The sequence below is a fragment of the Saccoglossus kowalevskii genome, chromosome 19, assembly GCF_978046115.1.
Source record: "Saccoglossus kowalevskii chromosome 19, keSacKowa6.1, whole genome shotgun sequence".
NCBI lineage: Eukaryota > Metazoa > Hemichordata > Enteropneusta > Harrimaniidae > Saccoglossus > Saccoglossus kowalevskii.
The window spans coordinates 14711953-14732647 of NC_140659.1; the positions used below are offsets into that span (position 1 = coordinate 14711953).

A 20695-nucleotide genomic window follows, 5' to 3' on the forward strand; every position below is an offset into this window, starting at 1 on the left:
TTTTGGAGAAGGTACGAGATGTAACATTCTGACTCTTTGACACGGTATAACGTGTGTCTGAGTTGATTACCGCGAAAGTTGAGGATTTTGCGCCATTGGCCATCGACACCAGTCACTAAGTAGCGATCACGGACACTGATTTATTGTGGTCGAAGTGTAGATAGACAAAGTCCCCAACTTCTAGCTTGGGTGTAGTGGTGGTTTTTATTTTAGGGGCTTTTGATATTCACTGGTTTGATGGTTAGCCAAACGTTCATTAATAGGAAGCTGATAATTGGTAAATTGGTCTCTTTGGGTCTACATTTCACGTGACGATAAGCCTCTTGAAGAATGCGAGAATTAACGTAACTGTCTTTCACATTTGATTACATCTGCCGCAAATAAACTGCCCACAGACTCTGATGGATTGGAATTTGATTGCTTAATAATGGTGTGAGGTACTTTGTTAAGTGAGGCACACTGGTGACAAGAGGTGGATACGTGTTGAATTGCCTTGTCCATGTCTAGTGTGAAAAAATAACGATGAACAACCTGCTTCATTTGGTAACAGACGGGTGACTGAGATGAATATGAATTGCTGTCAGGAGGCCATCTAACACCTGGCGAGGTACTACAATGCATTCGCGTGATGGAAAGAATGGGTCAGTATGCTTGACTTTGGCAATAGTAACGGTGTTGAGGTAGCATTTGACATTTTTGATGTTAGTTAACTTTTTAGATGGACGAGTTCACTGGGTGAGATGGGAATGTGTGCATCTTAAATCAGCGCATTCTGACTGGACCGATTGCCACGCTACCCTGTTGGTGAATGGTCGGCATTTATGTCCTGAAGCTATGTTTTCAACAGATGTGCTCATGACGACCAAGTCTTCCACACGTTCTACAAAAGAGCATATCTGACAGGTCGGGATGGTACACTCTGCGGCATTGCGGCTGGCAAAGTCTGACGGAATATTGTCCTTAACTGCCAGGTGATGCACATTGGCCTGGCAACGACTAACAGAAGAGAGGAATGTTGTTACACGTGGACTTGCTGAGAACTCACCACGACAAAGCTTTCTGTATGCTTGCATGCATGGCTTACTGAATGATGTATGAACCGAAGTGCCTTGTGGCAATGGCAACAGAAAGGGTTTCAATTTCACATGAAAGACATGTTGCTTGACTGCCTCTAAGCTTGGCGCTGAAAAAACCTGTGAGGTGGAACTTGTTACCACACGAAGATGTACATGGTGTTTTTTGATGGCAACATCAGTGACAATCCATATCTGATCTGTGCGTCTGGGGAGTGTGATGGTGCAATTCGACAATAATGCTGTCTGAGCCGTTATAACCTGTGATTGTAGTGATTGTAGTGTTAAAGACGTCATCATATTTATAGGGTAATGTAGCGAACTTTGCTCAGTGAGACGGAGAGAGGAGTTGCTCGGAGTTAATTTTAACTGAATCCGAGTAGCTCCTTTCTGAAAGAGCTGATTTTCGTGGCGATGTTACATGAGGTGTAGTGTCTATGCTGTCCTCGTTTGGGGATATTGTGAAGACGGGACATATTTGGCAAAAATGTTCATTGCATTTCAAAGTTTGTGGCAAGTTAGACTGGTTCGGAATCTGGATTTTACCCGATATGGTGGAATAAATATTGGGAGCAGGCCATGGCTTGCACATGATATGACTGAGAGCGAGCGAGATTCTAATCGTGGTTCAAGTGCAAATGCCTTGCTTGAGTCCTTGATTTCTGTAGGCAAGTCAAGTTCAATGAAATCACCGGGCCAAATGGTTGTTGACTTTGGTGGTGTCCGACAAGTGTCCAATGAATGCGACGACTGCCCTTTGGCGATGAACCATATGTATATGTAATGTTGTCCCCCAAAATGACTTGGTGCTTGGCTGAGCGAACACTTACATCATTAGCCTCCATGTAAGGGGTACCTGCAAGTATTTTAACATCAAGATTCTCAACAACAAGGCCCTCAAACTTAAAATTGATATCATCGCGACTGTGAATTCGGTCTCACCCACAACTTTTAGGAGAGATGAACCATCTGCTTGATGTGCTGATTGAGAACTTGACTTTATTGACGTTTTGCGGTAGCCAGGAGAATCATGTTGCCAGTGGCACCACTGTCGATGATAAAGCGTGTGCCATAAAATGTATCAATATATGGTGACTGGCGAACTTGTACAGTAAGTGCAGTAGGAACATCTGCAGTGTCGTAGTCACTGAGCTCATATTTGCCTCGTTGGATGTCCTGCGGAACCTCGTCAAGTAACAATCTGTCGGGCCTTGGTCATGAACTTACGATCTTGGTCTGGCAGGAAGTCACACTCTCTGAGGAAATGACTGTCGGGACAACCAGCCTGCTTACATAATGGGCATGAGCGTTTTTTGCGTTCTCTGGGTCGTGGCTTTTGATATCTCGCAGGTTTTGGTGTGATGCGTCCCCTCTGAGGCCTTGAAGAAGCAGAGAGCATGACAGTGGCGTCCTCGGTCATGCGGATTTCATCTAGAAGTGAGCTCAATGATTGCGAGATCTCAGGTTTTATAGAAGCCAGAGTCCCTGTCCACAGCTCAGTCCCATAGCACTGTATAACCAGTTTGGGGAGGTCACTATGAATTAGTTGTAACCAAGTGAGTACAATGTAATTCTCAAGCGATGGGGAAATTTCCTCATCATCAGTTATTGTTTCACTGTGGTGTGAAATACCATTGTCACTACGCAACAGGTTATTATTAACAAATGCTGTTAAGCGCTGGAAGAGATCTTCTGGGCGTTCATCTGGTTCGAGGTGTATATTTAAACACTAGCAGGTGTGCACCAGTGAAACGGAATCCAACATGAAGACGAATTACCTGCCAAATATTGGCCATGGATGTAGAATATTTGACTTTTATGTTGCGTGATATGACAGGACAGTTGGCTATTTGCCCCAACATTAGTTCTAGGGCACTGACCTTCTGCTGGGCAGTTTGCCTTCTGCCGGCCTGGATGTCTTCCCCATCATCTGTGAAACGTCTCAGCAGTGTAGCCTTAGTTCACTTTGTCCACCGTACGCCCTCACCGAGGTTCAAAGTGTACCGGTATATTACAAAAATCTAGCAGCAAACTCAACAGCACAAACTCAATTTTGAAGTAATCTTGAGCAACTAAATTTATATACGTTATGTTACACATGCAGGGGTAATCTTGTTCAGGGAAGTCTCAACAACTATACCACAAAGTACCATTTTCTGAGAGTTTTCAGTCTTTGGATGGTTGTCAGGCGGTGAAAATCCCGGGATGTTCACCCCGAGAATAATTTAATTTTGAAGAATTGTTGGAAACCGGAATAAATTTGTGAGAAGGGATAAAAAAACACACATAGACTGCAAGCACGTTATTTATTCAGCTTTGCCAATTGTTGGGTAACAATGCATAAATAGCTGAGAGAAAATTAAAATACACTATTTTTTTCATAAAAAAAAGAGGAAAAAAACTACATAATCTGTACAAAATGAGGTAAATTTTAACAAAACTGAAAGCCTCTAATAAATCACATGATAAACACTTTCCTGTTTAAACACTAGTTAAAAAATAAAAACTCTACTCTTAAATTTTACAGATAACCACCAGTGTTCATAATCTCTAGGCAAAATAACGCATATAATATTGCTTCATTTGCATAATTCTGAACTGACTCAATCAGCACAAACATTACTTCTCAGTCAAGGACATCAAAACTGTCCAGTAGTTTCAGCAAAAATTAAACTATGTAAACATATTGTTCAAACTTCATTTATGATTGATTAATAATTAATTTAATATGCAAATAGTACAGAATTATTGCACATTAATTATGCGTTAGATATAGCAAAATAGTCTGTTTTGTATGCATTTGTTTTGCAAAAATTAAATATTTTGTTAAAAAACAATTTTTTTTTCCTATGAAAAAAAACGCATGTTTTTCTTCTCTCATAACAAGCGCACATGTTTTTGTTATCTTTGTGAACTATTTAAGTACATTATTATTCATGATTGTCAAACATAACTACAAGCACAAGTAGGTGTTGGTCAATTACAAACACCTATATACTGTGGAATACTTTATTTTCGCTGGAATTAATTTTCGCTGAAAAGAAATTTTTCGGGAGTTCTGTATGGAATTTATTTTCACTGATTTATGATGAGTTGAATGTGAAATATAGGAAAAAAAGCATATTCGCTGGATTTTATTTTCACGGAATCATCCCTTCAGTGAAAATAGAGAAAATAAATTCCAAGCGAAAATAAAGTATTCTACAGTATATGATATAAACAATGAATATTTCCAAGGGAAGAGGAAGTCTCCTGAAATCAACCAAAAAAACACTGTTCAACTAAAAAATCAATTGGAATTGGAACTTTCTTTTCATATTTATTAATTTTTATTCTAACCAACTGCAATTGTTAAAACAAGGAATATCTTTGTCGAAAATACAGATTTACAAATATGTTCTTCCATTTTTGATTGTGAACAACTTTGGTTTGCTAAAATCAAAATAGTTATTTGGTGGGTAGCACTACTTTGTTGCTGTTTGGTTCTTCTGGTTGTTGAGAATAGCTTTCAAGTTGTATTTTGATTTGTAAGAAAGCAAAAAGACTATCCAGCTACCTTAATACATGTAGTTATTAAATAGTTAATACACGAGTTTTAGATGTAATTCTAGCATTTTCTTGCACGACTTATTCATATTCAGTTTTGAGGCAGTCATGAGGAAATTGAAGTACAGCAATAATTTACATTAATGGAAAGTAGTCCTATGGTTAAACATACAAAATGTTTTAATTTCAGGAATTTGTAACAGAAACAATGGGTGTTATTTTTATTTTACAAGTTCACAGAGATTTAATTCATTGGATTTTACTTATCAGCGAAAATAACGAAATTAAAAACCTTTGAATAATTAACGCATTTACAGTATTTTTAGTGATGTACACTTATTAACACTTTGTCTGCAAAAGTGTTTCCTACAAGGATTGTGGTACAGCATGCCACCTAGTTTTTATGTATTTTTTCTATATTTTTTGGGTGATAACTTTGCACGAAATGGACATAACTTCCTACTTTCTGCATTTATGCAAATGAAAACAAAATATATGAAAAAAGATGTAGGTTTCAATCTGTAAAAAATGACAGATGATGACAATTTCAGTAATGTACATGAACATTATTAATGTCTTCAATATTAAAAAGCTTTTGATTTATGTTTTAGATAATGTTTTTATCATGTTTTCTATGTTTGTTTATTCAATTATTTTCAGTACTTGGTGAATTTACTTTTAATTGAATATTTGCATAAGTTAAAGCGGGAGGGTTGTCACCTGCACATGTGCTGGAATTGAGTCCCAATCAACGATAACAACACACGCTAAAAATGCAAAGGCTCATGGGTAGACGCTTGTTAGAAACAATGACATGCTATGGCCATCTGACGCATGCACAGATGACAACTCCCCCGCTTTAATAAAATTAAAAACAAATTTCTATGCTGGCAAGTGTTGGCTACAATGGATGGTAATAACTGAATTATAATAAACCTGTTGTCATTAGCATGTCTGTAGTTAATCAGTTATGGCTAAAAAACAGATATACAAAAAGAATGAATTATGAATTCGCATGACTGAAAGTTTTCAAAAAACTGTTTTCAAAAGTTGGAATAGTCAAGAATAGTCGGAATAGCCGAAAAAAGCATAATAGCTAAATTAAAAGTCAGGTAATTCCATAAACATTTGTATGCACTACCTTGTTCACCTATATCTAAGCTTTCAGAAAATATATAAGTTGTTATAGTAGCATGCTTAGTAACTTTTAGAGAATGTCTGAATCACAGATAAATTTTCCCTATTGCTATCTTAAATTTTTTAATGCAATAGTAGTTATACATTTGCTGTATACATATATAAGTTGTTGTCACAGGATTTTATTTATATGAAGGAATTAGTTCTTTAATGAGGGCTTAGAATTTTCACTTGAGCAGCGATAATATCTTGCAAAAAATAATACCTAATTGAAACTGAAACTGTACAAGCTTCTGTGATGAAAACTGTAATAATAGTACTACCCCGGTAGTATTAAAGCTATGAAGTTTGCTTACATTTATTGACATGCAGATTAGCTAATTAATATGCACCAATTTTTCAAAAATTCCATCTTGTACCACACTGATATTCAAGTGTACCAAGTTCCATTTCATTACCAATGTTACATGCTTACAATGAATACATACAGGAATGCAGGAGAAACTGCAGTGGCAGTAAGTTAGAGACAAACAGACACATAGAAACAGACAACCATGCAGACAAACAGACACATAGATACAGACAACCATGCAGACACACAGACACACCTGCACATACCCACAGACACACCCCACAGACAGACAGATAGAAAGGTATCTTGTATTAAAAATCAAGGCAAAAGTAGAATAAAATTTTTTGTTCAAAACTGACGAAAAAGAAAGCAAAGAATTAAAATTATGATGCAGTCACATGGCAAAGATATCATGCGGCAATGACATATTTAGCGAGCTTACACTGAATGCTGATATCTACAGATATATTACTGCTGCTCACATGTATTAATATGAGGTCATTTTAATAGATATTTAACAAATGCCGTAGAAAGATTTTGTTATTTGATGTATGCACTAAATGGTACAGCAAAGTATACAGTGTAGGACATAGTACAGCATGCAATATATCTATTGTGTGTTAGTTATCTACATTCGCTTTAGGTATGATGTACTTTCCTAGGGAAATAAAGTTTTTTAGTTAACATGGATAGGAAACATGGAACTTGTTTTTTGCCAATCATTTCTTGGTCTACTGCTCTCTCTACTTGTCGCTGCGATACCATTCTGTTTACCATTGACAACATCTCACAGATTTCTAATTCGTTTCCATAGGTGGCCAATATGTAAGATAAAGCTTGAACAAACCAAGAACCATAGTGTGTATCACGGTGAGAAAAATAACCTGTAATGAAGAAGAATTGACATCTGTCAATACAAAACTCTTACAAGATTGTGCCTGATTGGCTACCCAACTCAAACACTTGACAGCCTGACCAATCAGAGAGCAGCTTGTTTGCAGAAGTTTTTTTTTCAATGTACTAGCATCCTGCTTTGTGTATATGCTTTGGCCCAACTGTAATTGTTAGTTTTCAATGGATATCTACATTGTACCTTATTAGGACATAGGAATTCTAAATATGGAACATTTAGCTTTATAGCATTAGCATAGGGCTCTTAGTTCATAACAAGAATGTTCACTAACTTTCACCAACTTACTCAGTTCTGGTCTTAACACTTTCATATCGAGAAGATGTACAATACTATGTTTATTATGAGGCTCATAAAAGTATGCACTCAGACAGCACAGTCACATCGACCTATACTATGAGTCTGTCTATACTGTACTATACTGTCTTTGTACATACTTTGCGGTATCCTCGTGATAACTTCATATTTGATATCATTTAAGCCTACTTTCATGAATGCCGAAAGATTTTACAAATTTCTGAAACATGATTGGAGTAACTATATGATGGGATGTTTTTGGAAGTTTTTTAAAAAATTGTATACATTGGCATTGTGCATTTCTATGACTTAATTATCAGAGATTTTTCACCATAGCTTTTGTTGTATTGCATCAAACAGCTGCATACTTACTACCTTGCTTAATAGAACATGCAAAACAAAACTGGAACAATAAACATGTTTCCAAGATGGCTGACATGTTGACTAATTTTCACAAATTTGAACAATTTCCTGTTCTGAATTACAGACATCAACTGATAGGATCAAAATATTTATAATTATAAGGTACTTATGGAAAGAATCGCAAAGTATCATTATTGATTCTGGCAAAACACATCGACAAGGTTGTATTTGAAAATGATGATGCAGAGGACATACTAGAGATTTTCGGAGAACGTGTAGATGGCATTCAGTGCCATTTATATACAATTAAATCAATAAATTCATGCCTTATTTTCACAATAACGATATGTTTTGATATTACAAAACCTTTTTTCAGAAAAAGTCAATTTTTTTTCTATGAACTCCATTTTTCGATTGCATCCTTAACGTATTAAAAATCCGTGATACCTCAAAATGGCTTTAGAGAGGTGACTCGTTGTGTCGTCACAGGAAGTGCTGCATGTCTCAGCACATACCTGTGTCATACAACGCCTTACTACCCGATTTTGGCTAAAATAGCGCTCCGCCGCCTCTTTACACTAGTGTTTATACACGAAACTTAATAATTCTTTTTCCAATTTAAGTTGCTTTTTAATCACATATTTTAGTGAAATATTGTTTAGGGAGTGAAACATTAATGTCATACATAATTCAATCTTTGGAGCAGCAGAAATTAACACATAATAATGATAATCAAATTTGTGTTTGATGTTCAAAATTTCCAGTGTAATTTTAGTTTGAAATAGAACATCCTTGAACGCAATAAAATCACATGTAGAACGCTTTCCGATCCAGGAACTAGCAGCGTAAACTGATTGCAGATTTACGCAATTTTTGGGCCAGTTTATTTCTACATTATTTTTAAGTTTGTTTATCATTATTTAGTAAAGAAACTACTAAAACGATTCAAAAACTCGTAAAATACGTGATGACCAACAATTGATTCAAAACATTCGAAGTTCAGATCGGTGTTGAAAGAACGGAACCTGCAGCATCAACGGAGGTGACTTACTATCAATAATCTGGTCTTTGATAAAAAAGTGATTGTTGTTATGACCCATCAAATTCAATATTGATCCCATACAACCTATACATGATGTGTAAAATAGCTAGCTTAAATCTAGCTTAAATAACTTACAAAATTTGTGTGCAATATGAGTAACTTTAGTACATTTTTTTAATTACTAAATTATGACAATGACATACTTAAAATTTTGTGGAAAGGGAAAGCCACCCAGTTTGTGGCTTGATGACCGAGCTGTAATTTATCAGGCGTCACCGAGCAGGTTCAATCTGTAGACTTATGGATAACGCAACGTCTCGTAGTATGTAACTCATCTAACCCATTTATTGTCAACTGAATAAAGTTTAGAACAATACAAAAAACTACATTCTTGAGCTCGTGAGCTCGTGAAAACTCCAAAAGAAGAACATAATCGAACAGTAATAAAGTTGACGCACTGAAACTGATATGCAGCCTCGTTCTGGTACCGGTCTCTGATTGGTCATATTTATCAGTAATATTTAGCGTTCTTGCTGCATCCAGCGACACAGTTTGGGGGTAAAGTGTACATATTAAAGAATAAATATATCAAAAGAATCATTTCTTTTCACTCACCTTGTGTAACAGAATAAGCAACTAGGAAGTCGGCACCAGCAGGTATAGTAGGTTGTGTTCCGGCATCTGCCACAGTCATTCGCTCATCTGGCATAGGACCAGAATCCGGCTCATCTGGCGCATCAACACCAATTTCATGTTGATCCCCTCGGCATGCCTACAATGTATAAGACTTTAACTAAATTTCGTGGATTTGGAATAAGGATAACATGAGGATAAGATGTTACTACAACTGTGAAAAACTCAATTTCAATTATTTGTTGCGAAGTAGAGCACACATTCCTGATATTCTTGTGGGCGGGGCTACGACACAGAATCTACGTTGCTAAGACGCACACCACTGTACCATGTATTTCATGAATAACCAATGAAAACAGCTAAAGCTGAGAAAACAGCATAAACTCAACAACCAAATTTACATATGTTGCAAATGTAGGGTTAATCTTGTAACACTGTTCAAGAGCCCAAATTACAGTTTTCTGAGAGTTTTACACTTTTGTTTTCACTGGTGATGGTTGCCAGGTGATGAAAAAGCCTAGATGTCTAAATTGATCATAATTATTTGCATAATATAGTCAACTAGAGTGAATTTGTTCCATAGACTGCTCACACTAAGTTTCACCACTACTGAATGTTTGAAAAGCATGGGACTGATTTAACATTATATTTCCTTTGTGAAATTATTTGTATCTGAGCCAAAGCTTGATCAACTTGGTTCAGCAACTGGTATGATACTGAAATTAACAACTTCTAGTAATGTAAAATATAGGCATCCATACCTCAGTACAATTTGTGTCAAAATATTGTGTTCTTAATTTCAACAATTTACATTGGTTTGAATAAGAATACTCGATTTTAGTGGTAAAGGTGTGCCAACATAATATGAATAGCACCCTCTCCCTTTAGTGAAAGTTGTTTTTTCCCATTTTCTCTCTAGCTCCATGAAAAAGCTGACTCTCAGCTGAGATAACTCCGCTGTTTAGCAATGCACATTTCAATTAAAAAATTGAAGATATCACAAAATGAACAAATCTGAGAGAGGTACCTACATATAAAGCAATCTGACTTGTGGTTTTCAACAAGAAATTGAAAATACAACTTTTTACCAAAAATGACAAAAATATTCACCAAAATTAGAGAATTAAAGATATCATCACAAAATGAACAAATCTGAGAGAGGTCCACATGTAGTACCTATATATGTAATATCAAAGCAATTGGACTTGCGGTTTTTAACAAGAAGTCGAAAATATCACTTTTTACCAAAAATGACAAAAATATTCACCAAAATTAGAGAATTAAAGATATCATCACAAAATGAACAAATCTAAGAGAGGTCTACCCAAGGTACATTATACATCAAGTATCAAAAGAAGAAGTCAAAAAATTAAAAAGTTGACGTGGGTGGCGACGGACAATTATATGATAAGTAGCGAAGCTTACAAGTTAGAATTGTCAGAATATATCAAATCATACACTGAATACTCACTTGTATGAAAAAAATCTTTGGTTTTCCAGCTAAAGATGGACATACATCACCCCTAAACTGATTCATCAAATCCTGTAACCGAAGAACGCCATCATGAGCGTAAATAATACCGTCATCACCGTGACTTAGAAAGACACAGATGAAAGCATCATAGTTTGAGTGGTCGTCACGGGCGGCTGTAAACAAAGATACAGTGAAGTCTGATAACATATCATAGTAAACTTTATCAGTATTTGAATAATAATTTCACCGTAACAAACACAATTTTTAATCATTAAGGTAAAATATTATTAAAAACGTGTGCATCAGTTTTTTACTTTCACTTTTTTGTTCGAATCTTAGAAAAAATAAAAGAAGAAAATATAATAAGGTACAAACAAGCAGCCTGTCGGCTGATATAGCTCTGCTGTTATCAATGCACATTTCAATTGGGAACTGAAGATATCATTAGAAAATGAACAATATGTATAGTTTCAAAGCAATCAAACTTTCAACAAGAAGTCAAAAATATCACTTTTTACCAAATATGACAAAAATATTCACCAAAAATAGAGAATTTGAGATTTTGACATGAAATGAACAAATCTGAGAAAGAGCCATCCAAGGTACTTGCATATCAAATTTGAAAACATTCTGCGGTTGCGAAGAAGTTAAAATTGTAAAGTTGACGACGACGAACGCCGGACGCCAGTTGCTGGACACCGGACGCCGACGGACAATTAGTAATATGAACAGCTCTGCTGTGTTGACAGCCGAGCTAAAGATTAGTTTATTGATTTGTTATGAATTACAAGTAAAATTTAACAGCTTCATTGCAAATACTTGATGCGAATTCAGCATACACAAGTTGATTTTGTTGGAAAAACAGCAAATTATTAATTTTTGAAAGACAAACTGAGCATTGAAGAAGTATTTAACACTTTTCATGGTGATAACAGCTCATTGTCGAAACAGAGTTTAGCCATTCACCCATTCACACTAAGCATTGTGTAATGTAAATAAGCGCCAGCGACTACGAAAAAGCTAAAATGGACTCTAACTCTATTTTAAGTGTCTTGTAAGACTGAAAATTTCCCAATAGCGATACCTAAATCAGAATACTTGCAGTATAGCGTAATTACCTTCAAATATAATCTCTCTGACCCTAACAGTACTGACGTCTTGATGTACATGAGTAGTGAAACCCAGTTCACGAAATCTATCATTCAAATTGTCTGCGTCAATCTGCGTTCCGGCTCTTCTATTCATTCCTACACTCCAGTGAAAGTTTTCATGGTTGAATATAAGTGCATGTCCTCTCGTCCCGTGGTTCATGTTGTATGCATCGAGTACATCTTTGTCCATCAATCCCAATGACCTGATCCTGAAAAAGAACACAATGAAGAAGTGATATATTAAAAAAAATGATAAATTATTCATAAATCATTCATCCTTAAGATCTAGTACGCCCTCTAAGGCAATTTGACACGTCACTAACACAAGCGACCAGAAAGTCTCATTATTGATACAACTTGATTCATAGAAAAAAAAATTCTCTAAAAATAATTAGGTAACAACAAAACAACAAAAGGGAGGACACCAAATTATTGTACCCCCACGCTTGATAAATCAAACGAGGAATGTTACTGTGCAATGTGTAACACTGCTGTGCATCGTTGAAGTGCAAATTTCTATTTTTCTTTTTTAACTCACAAAAATCAAAAAACACAGTATATTAGAGGGCACACTTGTGTTAATACAATAAAATCCAAAGAAGAAGATTTCATTAGATATTGAAGCCCTTTGATAATGTTTATTACCCATGAGTCTATGTACATTTCAAGCGATTATGGCTAAATTATGCTGAACTTAGGTTACAGATATATCCAAAATTTGTCAAATTAATCAGTCGTAAATGTACTATTGCCATCACATTTGGCACAGAGCATTTATATGTACACTGTAACTTTTTTTATAATAAACATCTTATGTCTCCCACTAATAGTATCAGTAATATAATCTTCATTACAATGTACAAGGAACACTCCACCATAACAAACTACTTGTATGTCCCTCCAAAAGAGTTTGTTCTTAAGATACAGTTTATCGATTTTTGGGTAGTGAGGAATTTATTGAGGCATGATTCATTGTACACCAGCTTCAGTTTTGTACTATTGTACTAAGCATGGTTGATTCATATTACAGGCAACAATGTTACACTTGAAATTTTACAAAAGATTCATAAAATGTAGATTTTCTTTTTCATTTTTGTCATTGAATTTATGATTTTTCATGAAACCAAATTTTTCTTTTACAAACTGAAAAAAAAATCCTGTGACATGGGAGTTTTTAACTGATGCGCATAGTGACAAGAAACATGAATATCTTTTTCGGGATCTAACCGAACTAGTTTTTGAATTACATGTACAACTATGAATGCCGCAAGCCTAACAAGTGAATGAAATGTACTCTGTCAGTCGTCTACAGGAACTAAATCTACAATCCTCTCGCTACTTGGTTGACACACTAACCATTAAAGTTTTCAGTATTTTAAAGTTTTTAACATATTTATTGTGATGAACAAAAAACAGTAATTACATTGTACATCTGACTGAATTATTATCGAAAATATAAAATCTTGTACGCAGTGATATACTCAGTTTTCGTTTACATTCAATGGATTTCATGACACTGCTGAAAACCTTGATCACACCTGAAAACTCAATCGCAGCCAAACCTCAATCGTGGCCGAACCTCAATCGTAGCCGAACCTCAATTGCAGCCAAACAGTCAATCGTGGCCGAACCTCAATCGTGGCCGAACCTCAATCGTAGCCGAAAAAAATCAATCACAGATGAAAAAACACATGCTCAGTGATGTGCAAACAATTGTTGCAAACAATTTCTGACCTGAATATCTTGCAAATAGCGTTATTGTTGTATTTGTTATCTGACACATACATCATATTTATCAAAGCCATGTCAGATTAAACAGTGATGACATGCATGCTGACTCACCCTGCACTGATTCCAGTCATGCGGGACCTTGCAGCAATCCTAGCAGATCCCCTGGCATCAATAGACGTATCCAAACCATCACTATCATTACTTGCATCTGGGAAAGAAAGATAAAAATAAACCTGATGAAACTGCATAATAATAAGTTTTTTTTATTTACCACGAATTATAAAGGTGACACGATGCTGATTACCGCCAGATATCATAGAAAATATTGGAAGGTGAAAAAAAAAAGATTTGATTCTGGTTCTGAGATTTTTTTTTTTTAAAAAGTCTTTTTCTTGTTGTCATTTCTGCATGTATTTCTACAATATTTTGCCAGAAACCAGACAAATGAGCCTTGCCTTTTTGAACTGATGCATGTGCTGACAGGTAACATATTTTTTTTTTTTTTTGGCATGAACTTTTAATATTTTATAGAATCTCTAAGTATACCTAATTACTGTAGAATACTTTATTTTCGCTTGGAATTTATTTTCGCTATTTTCGCTGAAGGGATGATTCCGTGAAAATAAAATCCAGCGAATATACTTTTTTTCCTATATTTCACATTAAACTCATGAAAAATCAGTGAAAATAAATTCCAAGCAAAACGCCCAAAAAGCCTTTTCAGCGAAAATGAATTCCAGCGAAAATAAAGTATTCCACAGTATTCTATGAACATTTCTGAGCTGTATCATGAATAGTACATGCTTAAAACAGTGCTCAAACTGTTAGAATTACTAAATTTGCACATCTCCATGTATTTCGAATAATCAATAAATCACACTGTCGAGTATGAAATAATTTCAGAACATTTTTAGATGCTTACCTGATGTGATTGGAGATGTAGTATATATGAACATAACAGTCATAGCGTTTTTGTTTTTTTAAATTTATGCATTCTAAAGATTTCACTATCTGAATGTAAAAACGAACAAAGTTTTTCTGGAGAGAATGCCAAAAAATAATCTAAAATTGCTGTGACTTTCATGTTTCTTATGTTTTATTCAACATTTTTCTGTAAAAATAAATTGTGGTATTTCTTTCTTCACAGTATTTATTTGAGTTTTCAACAAAAGATTTATTTACTTGGCAGTCACATGACCACATGAAGGTTGTATCTAATGTAACACTGATTTTTAATTACAGTGAATTATGACCTCTCCTAGAATATATAGTTTGATATGGTTTAAAACAATTCTTCTGTGAAAATAATTAGTGTGAAACCTCTACTACAAACTTAAGATATCTTCCAACCAAATTGGATGAATCCACGAAAATATAGTCAAATATAATCTGAAAAACTGTCACACGCAACGTAATATTACCGTAATTGGTATAGTACAGGTGTGATGGTTCAAATACCAAAATGGCAACAGTAACAGAAAGACTTCCCTGACGGCGATGATAAAATACGAACACGGAGCCAACAGATGAGGTTTCAACTGGTACTGGTATTATTATACTCTGCAAACATCAAGTACAATAACGCGGTAAAACTCCACTACTCCAATAACTAGATACTTAAACTCTAATACAATTCAACGAGATCTCCGATCTGATCTCAGTGCTGAACAACTCCCCTATATATACCCACACTGTCTATAAATAGACCATTACATCAGCATACATAATGAGTCTGGAACTTACTACAAATTTCTAGAATGTTCCATTACCTTCTATTGCCTTCTACAGTGTCCTATTACCTATTCAACCAACTTCTAAAAATTCCACCCAGACACAGTACGGTTCTAGAACATTCTCAGTCACACGGAAGTGATAAACAAGTCGTATGTGACAAAAACAAATCCCTGATGATGTTAAAACACAACATTTGTTGGATGCATAATCATTTTTTTCATTTCATCAGTAAAAGGTGAAAACTAGCACAGTGCATACTATAAAAATATATGTGCAATTTAATCACGGTCTTTTTTAGTAACCATGATTTAGTATACGGTATTCTTAGAACAGCAAATAATTTACAATGCACATATGTAGAATTGAAATATGATAACAGGATTTGTATGACCTCAGATTGAACTATGGTTATCTAAGTTATATAATACCTATCTGTGGTACAGTGCAGATGAAGAGTTCCTTTTGTACCCCCATCCCTAACCCTAACTCTAACACTAACACTCACTCCCAGTTACCCAATTTATTTATATATGCCCCCTCTAGATAACTATAGATGTCCTTAGGAGGGGCATGTACAATTAAATGGGGAGTGCTGGAGGGCACTCTTTCCGGAGCTTAACTTAATTTCCTAGCTGGCTTTGCTTTTTCATAAAAACTTGCATTTTTAAAGTGAATGTTGATGTCATCAATAATTTCAATAACTTATTCTTTGCAGTATTAACCTATGATACAAGTATGGAACTTTTATAGACTGATTTGTATACCTCAGTAATCTGTCATTTTTGACGGTAGTTTAACCTAGTTTAAGGTGGTTTGAAGCTAGTTATTAGTTAAATTATGCTTAAACAATAATTTATGACCTGCTGGGTGAGACCCAGTGGTATCACGACATTCTATAAATTTTCTAATGGCAGTCATTGATTAAACCATTATAATGCACAATTCAACTGACCCCCCCCCCTCCTCATGTACATGTATGTGGGATAACTATAGGAATAATCTTCCTCAAAGTATGTTTTTGAGACTCTCCCACAGAGGAAGATGGCATTTGAGACCGATTTAGAGACTCTCGAATGCCACATAGACAGGGAATGAGACCGTGTTTGAGACCAGCTTTAGATTTGTTAGCGTACAAGAAAATTAAGACGCTAAAAAAAGAGAAAAGAAAACGTGAAAACAACATAAATACCTCATTTAGAGAATAGTTTGACGACATACAAGACTGTGTTATGATGTAGTGTATTCTGAAATATGAAGCTGAGAATATTTAGTAACTGTGTTAATTGTTTGTAGCAGTTGACATAATCGTTAACAAACTTGATATTATCCAGAAAACAGGCACAAAATTCACCCAATTAGCCAGTTGACGGATAGTAACCGTGGTCTGTGGCCATCGATAACAATCGTATTTGAGTTGCAAGTGTTTCTTTATTTGTCAATGTTAGGTTGGGGCGAGTCATGGAGCTAAAAAAAAAAGATTTTTAGCTCCATATGTGAGTGGAAGTACGTCATAATTTAGAGATAAGTTCCGCGATTTACGTTCCTTGGTACTAATTATCAACAGAGGTGTGTGAAACCACAGCTACCATTGGCTGGCGGTGCCCAAAAAAGTTGGCGTCCTGGCTCCCACATTCATGTATACCCCAAAGTAGGGAGAATCTGGGTTTATATTGACTAGGACTGTCTAACTTCCTCTGAGTAAGCAGTCGATACATAGTCTGTTATAATGTGCCACACCCACCTTACATTCCATGACGTGTCTACTTTTTTTACCTTGTTTCAGAATGAGACAAGACAAAATTCTGAAATGCCAGCTGCCTCAACCAACCAACAAATAGGGAAATCAAATCATTCTTTTTCTCATTTTTGTTTTTGATAATTTTGTTTGTTTTTTCTCTCTGTCATTGTACATTATTTTTTTCTCTACCAAGATACCAAGACCAGGATAAGGTTTCAATAAAGATTATTATTTGTATTACCAGTATATTACCTTAAGCTAGGTACCATGCTAGTAACATCTCATTAATAAATAGTCTGATTCATGCAGTGTTCAGTTACTATACCTAACTCCACTAACGACTGTGTAAAATTATTATTGAAGTATAAGGTATACACGTAGTGAATGAAAAGTCACATGGGATCAGGGCCACAGAATATTCTAATTTTGAGATGACTCACATTTTCTCAAGGGGAAGTAATCCAAGTCAATCTATTTATTTTATATTATTATAATTATATTCACTACGGCCATTTATGATGTTTTCATATTAACATACCATGTGGAGGGGGTCCCAGCTAACCCAATAAATACTAGTATACCAGTAATTGTAGTATAATAATAACTTCATTGTTATCGAATCTCTGTTGAGATATATGCTATGTTCACACGGCAGCATTCTACTGGAGCCGAACTGCTGCTCCTCCCACCGATTGACAGGAGATTATTTCCAATGCGTTTATACGGTTTGGAGCCGAACGAGAGCGCAGATCTGCAATAGTTCGATTCAGTTCGGTCAGAGCCTAACGGAAAAGTGCCCTTGAATAATTAGTTTGAAAAAAAAAACATGGCTGAAAACAATATTGGTGTCAAGCTTGTGTTGTTTCTTTACATGCCACGATTTTGTTGATCTGGGATAAAAAAAAACACTCACGATCGAGTCTGGTGTTATGATTTAGGTAATACAACATGTAGTATCTCGAATAAACTGGTAACACGGCAGCTGAAATGTGTTACAGCCTATTCGCTAAAAGTTATTGTCATTGTTCAACTGCTGTGATATGTGTTACAGTTGTCAATCTAAACCTACTGGGAACATGTCACCTTACCATGACCGCTTCTACGATTTTGATCTCTGGTGTCTTTAAAAAGTATCTTCAATTTTCATTGGATCTGTTCAGTCCTTCTTTCAAGTTTTTATCGCATAATTTCGTACGCCATTTTTCTGTTTCCCGTTGACCTGTCAATCTATCGCAGTATTTCCTTACTCTGCAAAATAGATATTAGGGCGCGTACCTCTTCGTCAAATCGATATCGTCTCCACCATAATTGAAATGAGAGGTTACTTCAAGTTGAAGAAGACGATTGAGGGCTTGACTTGGACTCCGATAGTTGGGCCCTGCGTATACACGGTCGGGGCCATGTCGAGGCTCAACCCTATCAGAGTTCAACCCCGAGGGTTTATTTGGAGCCGAACTTGGCCCCGATAAAATGCTGTTGTGTGAACGTAGCAATAGATAAAATTACAATAAAGAATAAAATCATAATAATAACAAATGCTGTGTTTTCTATTACACACAAAAAAAAGACTTACGTATATAGTAAATAAAGATTACCGGTAGCCCTATGTATAGTGCTGAATAGATCGAGCTAACTAAAAAAAACAATGATGGACAATGACCCTACATCACCTGTCCGTATTATTAAGATACTAACCCAAGACACACAGTTCATGAAGGGCTAAGTACAAATGTATGTTGTTCACATCTACGGCCAACCTGCAAGTATAAACCACAGGCGCTCGAAATGTTTCTTGGGTAATAAAAAGGACCTGAAGTAGGATCGGATGTACGTAGATTGACTAAGTATACCGACCCTACTTTAGGTTCTTTTTATTATCCAAGAAACGTTCCGAGAGCGCGTGTGGTTTAAAGTACATACTCATAATGGTTTGAGACGTACCATGGACGTATTAACGTTAGGGACAACGTCAAAAGAACGATGTCGGATAAAAAACTTATTTCCTTTAGTTTGAGGGTGGGGGGTTTTGACCTCAAAAAGTTTCCATCCGACAAAAACGATTTTATTTTTTAATGAAGTCAAAAAAATCTTGGAGTATTTGTAGTTCGTTTTTTTTCTATCCAATCATGGACAGAAATAACCGAAAAAGGAAAAAAACAGAAAAATGGTTTGGTTCGAGTGTAAATCTGTGCGTCAAATGAGGTGTATTTGTAAAATCTTTTTACACCCACCCGACACCCTCTGCTATGCAATACTACTGTCCGATTATCAATTTGTATTTAATGGTGAATGTAGTCTGACGCCATGACCAATATTTATCAATTAAGTTTCAGTGGGGGGTAGGGGGGTTTGGAAAAAAACTAAAGGAATTAAGTTTTTTATCCGACATCGATCTTTTGACGTCGTCTCTTAGTACGTCTATGGTTTGAGTAAACATTCGGTGACCTTGAGACATGCGAATACAAATATTCAGTTCCCCATTTATAAGCACAGTTACATCAATTGAAAAGGAAACGCTGCGCCGATCTGGGTTATTTCAGCGCAGATATAACAGGTACTGATGTTGCTGTTGCTCGGGACTGGATGATTATAATATTTCACATCCTCTACGCCTCGACAAAAATCGTATGACTTGCCATTGATATCCCCAACCCGTTCTTAATATCCATTATTACGTACCGGGTGTCTTTTCTGCCGTTTTACCAGTATCATCAGACATGTTGAGTAATAGCGGGTCGAAGAGTGGCAGTGTACAAAATAACAATACCAGCGCCGAATTAAGGAACTTTTACCCGGAAGTAATCCCCGTGTCAAATGATTCAGTTATGGGGTCAGTGTCGGCCAATGACCTTTTGCAAAAACAGCGCCATCACATTCTCCCAAACTTATTAGGCTATATTTGTACATTTCGAATTCTTTCTGAAAATGTCTGGTCCTGTGAAACTTTTGTGAAGTTCTACAAGATTTGCGCATTTTTCAATTATATTTGTATTATTCATGTTACAAAAGCATTGCTGGTGTCCTCTTAAAAACTGTAAAAATTGTTTTTAATATTCCGTCTATTGAAAACATCGTTTTTTAAACACTTTCAGCGACGTGAAAAACATGCGAATCGCACAGGATTTTCGTAACGAAAAAGGCCGCCAAGTAATCAATTAGACAAGTATTGGTACGGCATATCCACTATCGTATTCGCAATTCACTTTCAAATGCAGTAAAGGTTGCTTAGTAACTCATAGAAAATGTCTGAATCACAGATAAATTTTAAGTCGTTTTTCCCCATGTCTCTATGTGCATCAGATTAAATTATTTATGATTTTTTAATGACATCTTTCAAATTCGAGATATAATGTTCCAGTAAATATTGTCTCAAAATATGATGGTTACGTACGAGTCTGCGTTTGTGAACACAAGTGTCCAAACAAAACGTCCCCATCTGGTCCGAAACTCCGAGGGAAACTGTTCTTTTTTGGCGTGATTCAATACTAGTATATTATTGTTTAAATTATGAATA

The 20695-nt window shown here is 35.7% G+C and overlaps 1 protein-coding gene across 1 annotated transcript; it reads right to left on the bottom strand.

The window, feature by feature from the left end:
* Nucleotides 1-3365: 3365 nt before the first annotated feature.
* On the bottom strand, nucleotides 3366-19963 carry LOC100368637 (caspase-6-like). The gene is made up of 6 exons (XM_002737218.4): nucleotides 19861-19963; nucleotides 13821-13917; nucleotides 11946-12187; nucleotides 10825-11000; nucleotides 9336-9492; nucleotides 3366-6992 (listed from the first exon to the last, which is right to left on the bottom strand). The coding sequence occupies exons 1-6, from the start codon at nucleotides 19898-19900 to the stop codon at nucleotides 6748-6750; spliced, it is 957 nt and encodes a 318-aa protein (XP_002737264.2). The 5' UTR covers nucleotides 19901-19963; the 3' UTR covers nucleotides 3366-6747.
* Nucleotides 19964-20695: the final 732 nt, after the last annotated feature.